Source organism: Trichomycterus rosablanca, chromosome 5 (genome assembly GCF_030014385.1).
Source record: "Trichomycterus rosablanca isolate fTriRos1 chromosome 5, fTriRos1.hap1, whole genome shotgun sequence".
Taxonomy (NCBI): Eukaryota; Metazoa; Chordata; class Actinopteri; order Siluriformes; family Trichomycteridae; genus Trichomycterus; species Trichomycterus rosablanca.
Window position 1 is genome coordinate 22,900,372 of NC_085992.1, and position 12,374 is coordinate 22,912,745.

The 12,374-nt window shown below is 36.8% G+C and overlaps 1 protein-coding gene across 1 annotated transcript in view; it reads right to left on the reverse strand.

The window, feature by feature from the left end:
- Positions 1-12,374, reverse strand: part of plpp4 (phospholipid phosphatase 4) — a 180,972-nt gene that overhangs the window by 52,922 nt on the left and 115,676 nt on the right. The window contains exons 3-5 of the mRNA XM_062994981.1: positions 9,460-9,550; positions 8,184-8,247; positions 4,747-4,871 (exon numbers count right to left, since the gene is read on the reverse strand). Of these exons, the coding sequence (XP_062851051.1) occupies positions 4,747-4,871; positions 8,184-8,247; positions 9,460-9,550 (280 nt within the window). The remainder of the gene's footprint in view (positions 1-4,746; positions 4,872-8,183; positions 8,248-9,459; positions 9,551-12,374) is intronic.

Here is a 12,374-nt window from a genome sequence, read left to right on the forward strand (position 1 = left end):
AACACCATTGACCTGATAAATCACTTTTAGTAGAAATGCTATTTCTACATAGCAAAAATTTTACTTGAAAGTGTAGTAGAGTAATGAAAACAAAACAAACCCCACAATTAGGACATGCATGCCGCTCATTGTGAGTAATCGAAGCATTGATTGAAAGGGGGTTGTTCAAAATAATAGCAGTGAGGAGTTCAATTGGTGAAGCCATTCATTCTGCAGAAGAACGGGTGTCAATTTTGGCCCTTATTTAAGGTAGGAGGGTGGCAAATGTTGCACAGCTTGGTCATAGCACATTTCCTTTTGAAATACTGGGTAAAATGGGTTGTTCCAGACATTGTTCTGATGAACAGTGTACTTTGATTAGAAAGTTGATAGTAGAGGAAAAAAACATACAGAGAAGTGCAGCAAATTATTGGCTGCTTAGCAAAAATGATCTCAAATGTCTTGGTGACGACTAAAATCTGAAAGATGCGGAAGGAAGCGTGGAACTACTGTTCAATTGGATCAAAGAATAGCCAAAATGGCAAAGGTTCAGCCAATGATCACCTCCAGAAAGATCAAGGAACATCTGAAGTTACCAGTGAGTACAGAAGATGATTAAGTGAAGCCAATTTACCAGCAAGAACTCCTTGCAAAGTCCCGTTGTTAAGAAAAAGACACGTCCTGAATGGGTTCAAATTTGCCAAGGAACACATTAACTGGTCCAAAGAGAAATGGCTCAACATTTGTGGACTGGTGAAAGCAAAATTGTATTTTTTTGGTCTAGTGGCCGTAGACAGTATGTCTGACGCCCCTCGAGCACTGAATTCAAGCCAAAGTTCACTGTGAAGACAGTGAAGCATGGTGGTACAAAATGATGATATGGGGATGTTTTTCATACCATGGTGTTACGCCTAGTTATCACATACGAGGGATCATGGATCAATTTAAATATATCAGAATACTTGAGGAGATCATGTTGCCCTATGTCGAAGAAGAAATGTGCTTAAAATGGGTGTTTCAACATGACAATGACCCAAAACATCTTGGTTACAGACAAACAAGATTGAGGTAATAGAGTGACCAGCCCAATCCCCTGACCTAAATCCCATAGAGAACTTGTGTTCTGATATCTGAAATGCGTTCTTTTGAGGCAAAACCCAAAATTGCAGAAGAACTGTGGAATGTAGTCCTATCATCCTGGACTGGAATACCTGTTCAGAGGTGCCAGAAGTTGGTCGACTCCATGCAACACAGATCTCGGAAACAATTGTTATGCCACTAAATATTAGTTCAGTAATTTAAACTAAAGTGAAACCTCAAACATTTTTAGTTTATAGATAAATTTTTGGAGAAAAATGCTGGCAGTGCTATTTTTTTGAACAGCCTAATATTCATTTTTCTTAATTTTCTGTAAATGATGAACACAAACTGGCTACATTTTGTTAATGTTTTGATTTAGAATTGAAAGTGTAGTATTTTCAGTGCATTTGCATTCATGGAAATAAAAGTTATTAGAATGATTTTGTGCTTTATTCACTTTTTTAAAATCACTGCTATTTTTTTGAACACTACTGTACTTGTTACATTTACCATAAGAATTAAAAATGGGCAACTAGGTTAAAGATTTGTTTAAGGTTTGTTTAAGTCTAACGTTCCATAATATTTTTGATGGACTGAGAGCACTGTATGTATTTAGCAACAATAATAACTCTCAAGAATAAAATTTTCCTAATAATAATTGTGTACTCAATGTAATATTGCGAAAAGATTCATAGAATCAGGAGAAATCTCAGTCCATGTAGGGCAAGCCTGGAAACCACTGTGAAATGTGTGTGACCTTCAAGCTCTCACACAGCACTGAATAAGAAACCATCAGTCTACTTGCATAAATATAGCCTCATGGGTTCAGGGGTACTTCAGAAAAAAATGGTAATGGCTTGCATATGTGTGAAGGTGCCACTGGCACAGAGGCGTATATTGTGATTTTAGAGAGAAATATGCTGATATCATTTTGGAAAGTCCATTGCTATTTCAGACAAGACAATGTGAGGCCTTTTTCTACTAGTCCACAAGCATTCTGCAAGTCTACAACAGCATGGCTTGGTAGACATAAAGTGCATGTGCTTGACTAGACTGCCTGCAGTCCAGATCTTCCTTTGTTAAAATATATGAAGAGAAGAATCGGACTCGTATCAAGCAAGAATGGGCAAAAATCTATTCGCAAAACTGAAACAATTAGTCTTCTTAGTTCACAAAGCATTAAAAAGTGTAATTAATAAAGGAAGGTAATGTAACACAGTGGTAAACATGCCCTTTACACCTTTTCAAATTTTTTTACATTTACTTCGAGGAGGACAGTATGAACCCAAGATCTTTAATGTTTTGTCTTCATTTTTTAATATACAACCCCAAAATACAATCTCAAAAAGTTGGGACAGTATGGAAAATGCAAATAAAATAATAATGCCGTGTTCCTTACATTTACTTTGACCTTTATTTGATTGCAGACAGGATGACCCTGAGATATTTCATTTTTTGTCTGCTCAACTTTATTTCACTTGTTAGTATACCTCAATTCCTGCATTTCAGGCCTGCAAAACATTCCAAAAAAAGTTGGGACAGGGGCAATTTAGAGCTAGTAATGAGATGAAAAAACTAAATAATGTTATTCCAAACAGGTGATGTTGACAGGTGATTGTAAACATGGTTTGGTACAAAAGCAGCATCCACAAAAGGCTGAGTCTTTGATTAGCAAAGATGGATCATGAGTTTGTCAACAAATGCATGAGAAAATTATTCAAATGTTTAAAAACAATGTACCTTAAAGAAAGATTGGAAGGGGTTTGCATATTCCTCCCTCTACAGTGCATAATATCATTAAACCATTCAGGGAATCAGGAGAAATTTTAGTGCGTAAAGGCCAAGGGCGCAAGCTTAAGCTGAACACCCGTGATCTTCAAGCCCTCAGACGGCACTGCATCAAGAACCACCACTCAACAATAGCTGATATAACCACATGGGTGAGGGATTACTTTGGCAAATCTTTGTCAATCACTACAATACAGAGTTACATGCACAAATGCCACTTAAAACTTTACTGTGCAAAAAAGAAGCTTTATGTTAACCATGTCCAGAAGTGGCGTCAACTTCTCTGTGCTCGGAGGCATCTAGGATGGACCATCACACAGTGAAAACGTGTATTGTGGTCAGATAAATCAGCACTCCAGGTCTTTTTTGGAAAAATTGGACGTTGTGTGCTCCGGGCCAAAGAGGAAAAGGACCATCCAGACTGTTATCAGCAACAAGTCCAAAAGACAGGGTCTGTCATGGTATGGGGCTGTGTCAGTGCCCTTGGCAAAGGTCATTTACACTCCTGTGATGGCAGCATTAATGCAGAAAAGTACATTGATATCTTAGGGCAACATATGCTGCCTTCAAGACGTCATCTTTTCCAGGGACGTCCATGCATTTTTCAACAAGACAATGCAAAACCACATGCTGCACACATTACAAAGGCATGGCTGCAGAAGAAGAGGGTACGGGTACTGAACTGGCCTGTCTGCAGTCCTGACCTGTCCCCAATAGAGAATGTGTGGAGAATTTTGAAACAAAAAATGTGACAATGATGACCCCGTACTGTTGCACATCTTAAGACGTGTTTGCAGGAACAATGGGACAAAATAAAAGCTGAAACACTAAATCACTTGGTATCCTCGGTGCCAAAACGTCTTTTAAGTGTGGTGAAAAAGAATGGCAGCTTTACAAAGTGGTAAATGTTTTACTGTCCCAACTTTTTTTGGAATGTGTTGCAGGCCTGAAATGCAGGAGTGGATGTTTATTAATAACTGAAATAAAGCTGAGCAGACAAAATATGAAATATCTCAGGTTCATCCTGTCTGCAATGAAATAAAAGTCAAAGTAAATATAAGAAACTCTGTGTTTTTTATTATTTACATTTTCCATGCTGTCCCAACCTTTTCTGATTTGGGGTTGTACATGCATTCCAGGCATGCAACACATTTCAAAAGGTTGGGACAGTAAAGCATTTATCGCTTTGTATTATTGCTGTCCCTTCTCACAGCACTTAAAAGACATTTTGGCAGCAAAGACATAAAGCGATGAAGTGTTTCTATTTTTACTGCAAACATGTCTTAAGCTATGCAGCAGAACAGGTTGTCATTGTTGCAATTTTTGTTTTAAAATTCTCCACACATTCTCTATTGGTGACAGGTCAGGACAGTACCCGTACCCTCTTCTACCACAGCCATGTCTTTTTAATGTGTGCAGCATGTGGTTTTGCATTGTCTTGTTGAAAAATGCATGGATGTTCCTAAAAAAGAAGGTAGTATATGTTGCCCTAAAGTCAGAATGTGTTGCAGGCCTGAAATGCAGGAATGTTTAATGAATAATTAACAAATTAAACAAAGTAAAAGTAGGCTTATGACTGGTCACAGTCTCTATGCAACCTATTTATTCAATATCATGTCAGGCTGTGGTTAAGCCTTCAGATTATTTCTTAGTTTTAATTTTGCATGTTCTTCAGGGCAAAATGAATCAAAATAATGGTTCCAAAAATAAATTTTGTATCAATGCTAATGTTTTGTTTACCCACTCACTGACATTCAAAATTCATATGTATTGATTTACATCAGATTACAAAAATAATAAAGCATCCAAACAGTTGCTTTTAAGTATAAATCATTTTAAAAATATGTCAGCAAAGTAATACAGTTTCCATAGTCATCAAAAATAATCTGTTAGACTTACAGGAAGAGTGACTGCTGGGAAAACTCTTGCGGCCCTCAGACACCAGGTCCGGTTCGCCTGTGCACAACATTTTAGAGTTCACCTGGCCATCAGGGAAACACCGGTGGAAGTAATCAGGCCTTGGTCTATAAAATGTAAAAAAGTCTAAGTACCATGGGTTTACACAAGTGCACTATTTTTTGTCCCAACAAAGCAGTTTAATCTATAATAAGGTCTAATCTAATTAATTATTTAATGATGATGTTAATTAACCTGTAAAAGACAAATTGTCCAGTATTTAACTTTATTCTCTAAACGTAATACTTTAGCGTGCCGTGCAGAACATTTAAAAACTGAGTAAGTAGTGTTTTGTAGATAAAAAAAGGATCTACAACAAAGTGAGCTGGCATGAGTTGTTCTGCAAAGTCTGTAATAAGTGTTTTGTTGAAGGAAACCAGGTTTTTTTTCTGACAGTCATGCAATTCTAGTGTGAAATACTTGCGCTGTGTGTAAAACCACTTACAACCCAACTAAGGAATATGCCTAATTAGTTAAAATTTTTACAAGTACAAACTCCATTTGAAAAATAAGGTAAAAAAAGAAAGAAAAATAATCTGTTATTTGTTTAATCCTTGCAGGCAAGCCTATTCAAGCACACATTATGTGTCCATGGCTATAGAGCATACACAATTATACCTTACAAAATACAATTAAGTTCATCAGTGAAGACATTGGAATTTTTTTTTCTTTTAGTTAAATAAATATTAAAGACAATCAGAGATCAGAGAATCACATTATTTATTGTGTTTTACAAAGTTTTTGGGAATGAGTTTGTACTTGCAGAGTAATTGGATTTAGAATGCAAGCTTTGTTTAAAAACTTCCTCTGCATATAAAAACATAGTAGTAAAAGATCAGATCTGACAACAAATTCCAGTCTTTGCAAAGTGTAGCAAACTTTAGACTCCAGAAGCTAGATGAGCTATAAAAGAAAAGGCTTAACTCAATTAAATAGTTGCAATGACATAAAATTGTATGAATGTAAAATTGTGAACAATTTTCAAATATTAATATAAAAGAAACAATTCTAAGTTACATATTATTCATGATGAATGCTTTAAAAATATTCTACGTTATTAAATACATTTAAATAAATGTTAAATCATGCATTTTTTAATGTGTAATTAAGCTACCTAATCAAAAGCCAATTCTAATTTTACATATTTTATTAGGATCAGAAGAAAAAATGTGGAGCTTCTGGACTGTAGCTAAAACTCTAGTCATATGATAGTGTTTGCTTTTAAACTTTAGAACATTGTGACAGTCATGTTAATGTGAAAAATGAAGTTTTATAAAGAAAAATCCCTATATCCCTATTCTGGAATCATTGCACTATGTTCCAAATTGCATAGTATAATCCAAATAAGCATTGCCTTTAAGTAGTTAACATGACCATTTATCGTGTATTTTGCAGATTGGTTTGCAGTCCTACGTATGTCCTCCAACACTTACATTATTCTGCATTGTGAAGGTTGTGCTGCACATCTGACATTCACATTTTTTCTACAGTTTGCTTGCAATAATTATTTTCTACCAAAGCTGTCTTTAAAGACTTTAAATCTTCCTCAATCTTCTCTAATGTTTACCAATAAGACATGGTAAAACCTTGGGGAATGGAACCTATAAGCTGCGCACTTTCATTAAATATGTAGGTTTTTGATCATGCTATTTTTGTCTATGGCAATTTTTAGAAAACCTGTAAATCAGTAAAACTATGTACAGTCAAGCCGGAAAGTCTGCACACCCCTTTCACCTTCTCCATGTTTTATTACATAACAGACTCTTGTATAATAGATTAAGTTCTTTTTTTTTGCCTCAAACATCTACACACAATTACCAAAAATTACGAAGTGAAAACAGGGTTTAGAAAATATGCAATTTTATTTTACTGACAAAAATGATTTATTTAGGGGTTACATATCTTTACACACCCTTAGCCTAATACTTGGTTGATGCACCTTTGGCAGCAATTACAGCTTCAATGTGTCTTGGGAAGGAAGCTCAGAGCTTGGCACACTTGTTTCTGGACATTTTTGCCCATTCCTCTTGGCATATCCTTGCAAGTTCTCTCAGGTTGAATGGGGAGTGTCGGTACACAGCCATTTTCAGCTCCTTCCATAGATGTTCGACTGGATTCAGGTCTGGGCTCTGGCTGGGCCACTCACAGACTTTCTCCGAAGCCACTCCTTTGTTCTCTTGGCTGTGTGCTTCGGGTCGTTGTCATGTTGGAAGGTAAACCTTCACCCCAGTCTGAGGTCCAGAGTGCTCTGGAGCAGGTTTTCTTCAAGGACCTCAGTGTACTTAGCTGCATTCATCTTTTCCTCTATTAGGACTAGTCGCCCCGTTCCCGCTGCTGAAAAACATCCCCACATCATGATGCTGTCACCACCATGCTTCACTGTAGGGATAGCATTAGCCAGGTGATGAGCGGTGCCTGGTTTCCTCCAGACGTGACACTTGGTATTCAGGCCAAAAAGTTATATTTTGGGTTCATCAGACCAGAGAATCTTGTTTCTCATGGTTTGAGAGTTCTCTAGGTGCCTTTTGGCAAACTCCAAGTGGGCTGTCATGTGCCTTTTACTAAGGAGTGGCTTTCGTCTGGTCACTCTATCATTCAAGGCGTGATCTGTGGAGTGCTGCCTGGATGGTTGATCTTCTGATAGGCTCTCCCATCTTCACAAGGATTCGCTGGAGCTCTGTCAGAGTGACCCTCGGGTTCCTGCTCACCTCCTGGCCAAGGCCTGTCTTCCCCGATCGCTCAGTTTGGCGGCCAGGTCTAGGCAGATTTTTGGTGGTTCCAAACTTCTTGCATTTACGAATGATGGTGGCCACTGTGTTTTTTGGGACCTGTAAAGCTACAGCAATTTTTCTGTACCCTTCTCCAGATCTAGACACAATCCTGTTTCTGAGGTCTGCAGAAAATTCCTTTGACCCCATGGCTTGGAGTTTGCTCTGATATGCACTGTCAACTGTGGGACCTTATATAGGCAGGTGTTGGCAATCCCCAATCATGTCCAATCAATTGAATTTACCACAGGTGGACTCCAATTAAATTGTAGAAACATCTCAAGCAGTATCAGTAAAAACAAAATGCACCTCAGCTTACTTTTGGGTGTCATATCAAAGGGTGTGCACACTTGTGTACATAGGATATTTTACATTTTGATTTTTAATAAATAGGCACAAATGTCTAAAAATCTGCTTTCACTTTGTCATTGTGAGTAATTGTGTGTAGAATTTCGTGACAAAAAATGAACTCAATCTATTATACTGTAGATTAAGTCTGTAATGTATTTAAACGTGGAGAAGGTGAAAGGGGTGTGCAGACTTTTCAGCTTGACTGTATGTAGAGCAGAATTATATTGCATACAAGTCAAAGAAAATCAAACTGTTTATTACCTGCCCACTATTAATTTTATGGTGTTTGTGAAGACCCCATTCAGTGCCAGTGTGAGAGACACAGCTGTGGAACAGAAAACAGCTTTAATACATACATTTGAAGTGGAAGACATATGACAAATGCAAGTGTAGACACTAAAAACTCGTCTCATATTTTCTCATATTTAAACATACCACACACACACACATTTCCCCAATAAACTACCAAACATTCTAATGTTTCACAGGATGCACAGTGCTGTAGCAGGAAGTTTGGATGTTTATGTTTGCTTGATTTTGTTAACATGTTAATTGTGAGTGTGGCTGATTAAGCCAATCCCACTTGTAAAAAGGTGGCAAGAAGTGTTTATGTGCATCAGACTTGTTTATGCTCAAACCATAGTTAGCATTTATAATGATCAAGGTGGTAAGCTTTGCAGATACACAAAAGAAAATATGAAAATTATCTACAGACTGCATCACCATGTTGATTCCTTTTTAGAAATTTTCTTGAGTCTTATCTTACCCATCAATGCACATGCTCAGGCAACTTTAAACATGTGAATTTGATATATCTATGTTTGTCTAAAGTTTAATATTGATGATGTTACTTTTCAAAAAAAATTCAAAAAAATTTAAAAAAAATCTTAAATTACAAAAAAATGCAAAATACAATACAAGACTAACAGTGTTCTTAGTCTTCTGGCACACACTGTACATCCCCCTTTCTTGCAGATTTGCTGCTATTTTATTTTATTGTAGTCTTCCTTCCTTCCTCCATTCTGTCCTTGCAATGTTATTGTTTTAATTAATATTGTGTAATACTTCAATCTCTGAGGTCATGTAAAGAGTAATGATTTTTCGCTCTGTGTAATTGGATTTGTTTCAAACTTTCTCCACTAATGGCTTCTGTTGTGCTTTAGGCTCCAGTGAACCAAGGCATAAACAAGTCAAATCAAAACACAGACACCATGCCGGAGTTGTGCATCACAACATTAAAGAATAGCCATGGTAGGCCATGCTGCAATCAAATGTATGTGTCTTATAGCTGGATGTAGAAAATACTTTTAGAGAATACACTTATTAGTACAAGCATTTGCCAGAGTTTTAATATTTAACTAAAAAACATCAGAAACTTTTTTTAACATTACTAGCGGTCCCCTAAAGCTAGATATATGGCTAAACAATACCAAACAAATACTAAATTACTTCAGTAATGAGAAGAATATAAGTAAGTAACAAACTAAATGTTAGAGCCTAGTTGTGCTTAACCAATAAAATTTAGTTTCCCACTTACCCAGACATGCCTCTTTAATTTCAGTCTTATCTGTCCGTCGTATTATCTTTACCACAAAGATCACTGCCAGAGGGGTCAGGAATGAAATAGCCTGCATTAGAAAAAAATATATATACATTAGAGTCACAGCATGTACATACAGTATATATTACTATCCAAGCTGTAAAGGTACACAGTTCACAAAAATTTTTAAATCTCTAGGTACAATTTGCCTTGATATTTTCATATAAATTTCTAATAAAATGTGGTTGAATCTTTATCCAAATACAAACTGACCAACGCATTATTCACAACCAATAACACAATTTATAATTGTATCACAGTTTAGGCTAGGGAACATATAAGTCTTAAACTAATATTTATTGTTTTCAATTTGGACATAAAAAAAGAAATATATATATATATATATATATATATATATATATATACAGTATATATATATATAGATAGATAGATAGATAGATAGATAGATAGATAGATAGATAGATAGATAGATAGATAGATAGATAGATAGATAGTATGATTGGTTTCCAGTTGATCTGTGACACAGATCTGCTGTGTGATTTCATTTAAAAAAACTTAACTAAGTTTATTTAAAAGTAAGAGAACAAAATTCATTGTTTATTTAATGACAGCAAGTCGCCCTGGCCAGAAATCAACAATGTTTAATCAATGTTATAAGGTTCAGACCCTCAAACTGTGTATGCAGGTTTATTTGTGACTTCCTAAAGAGGAGGTTTCAGACAAAGAGTGATCACAACCCTATTCCCCAACCCCCTCTAGAACTGTATGTTGCATTACAGTTATTAAAAACTTAAAAGGTCCATTGTACCCATTGTGAGAGACAGGGTGGACATCAAATAGTGTACTACTGGCTCATCAAAATTTACAACAGAGATAAAGAAAAGGTAGTAAAGCACAAGTGAGAGACCCAACAACCAGAGAGAGAAAATTCAGAGACGCAAAATCTAAACATCAGACAAGATAGAACAGTGGAATGTGCAAGGAAGACTTAATTTACTTAAGTTATCAAGACTATTATCCTAAACTGTTGTTTACATGCCACACTGCATTTCATTCATACTGTACATTACTGTGATTTCATTTAGATTTTTACTATTTATCTAAGCTATTTTTCTATTTTCTGTATATATACTAAATTCTGTCTAGCGTGTTAAATTTGTACATTATCTGTATAGTCTTGTCTGTATATTGTATTGTTTGTATATTGTAGAGAGATAACAACAGCCGAAAACAATTCCTTACGTGTGTAAACATACTTGCTGATTCAAGCTGATTCTGATTTTACACACCAGCTACTGACAAACAAGATTTGAACAGTTCTACAAGAAGATTGAACATGTATTCGAGGTGACTCAAGCTAAACCTACTTGCATTGAAATCACCAGTAATTTCAGTCAAAAAAGATATAAAAGAAAGTGAGGTCCTTGGAAAATATGGTCATGGTGTGTGAAACAATGCAAGTCAGACACTGTTGGCTTTCTGTGATAAACATTAGTTGGTTATCACCAACATAAGTTGGTTCACACAACTGCCACAAATACACATGAAAGAGTCCAAATCAAGAGAACTCATACTGACTACAATCTGATTAGTCAGCAGTGGAAACAGTCGGTTAATAATGCACACACGACTCAGTGCAGATTGTGACTTTGATATTGTGATTTTGACGATGAAGCTCAGATTTATAAGGAAGGAAGCCACCTCTGTTAAACCTTGAAATTTATTTATTTAGTTAATTTATTAAAAAATTTGAACAATTACAATTACTGACTGTATTTGTGTCCATCTATTTCTCAACATACCTTTTAAGCCTGCTTTCACCCTGTTCTTCAATAGTCAGGCCCACCACAGAGCAGATATTATTTAGGTGGTGGATCATTCTCAGCTCTGCAGTGACACTGACATGGTGGTGGTGTGTTAGTGTGTGTTGTGCTGGTATGAGTGGATCAGACACAGCAGCGCTGCTGGAGTTTTTAAATACCATGTCCACTCACTGTCCACTCTATTAGACACTCCTACCTAGTTGGTCCACCTTGTAGATGTAAAGTCAGAGACAATCGCTCATCTATTGCTGCTGTTTGAGTTGGTCATCTTCTAGACCTTTATCAGTGGTCACAGGACGCTGCCCACAGGGCACTGTTGGCTGGATATTTTTGGTTGGTGGACTATTTCCAGTCCAGCAGTGACAGTGAGGTGCTTAAAAACTCCATCAGCGCTGCTGTGTCTGATCCACTCATACCAGCACAACACACACTAACACAGCACCACCATGTCAGTGTCACAGCAGTGCTGAGAATGATCCACCACCTAAATAATACCTGCTCTGTAGTGATCCTGGGAGAGTCCTGACCATTGAAGAGAGTAAAAGGAGGTTAAGAAAAGTATGTAGAGAAACAGATGGACTACAGTCAGTAATTGTAGAGCTACAAAGTGCTTCTATATGGTAAGTGGAGCTGATAAAATGGACAGTGTGTGTAGAAACAAGGAGGGTGGTTTTAATGTTATGGCTGATCGGTGTATGTGTGTGTATGTACAGTATATAATATGTATGTATAAAATAGGAAGATGTTAATAAGAAGCTGCACTGATGTGTGCATGTGTGGTACCATCAGTCCTCCCACACAACAGCTACACAGTCAGTTCAGATTTGTTGTTGCGTTGTAGAGACAACAGCTTTTTCTACAAGAGTGACAATTAAGATCACTTCTTGCTTACTTTTATGTTAACTTTTGCTAGTCACACTCAGAATGCGCACCGGTAAAATATGCTAGCACACCAGAGCTGACATCTCAAACCGGCAGGCTGGGCACCTACACAGACAATAACTGGCTCGTCCATCGGGGATTCTGCTGCAATTTCAACCTCTGGTCCTGGGGGTCTGAAGTCTAAGC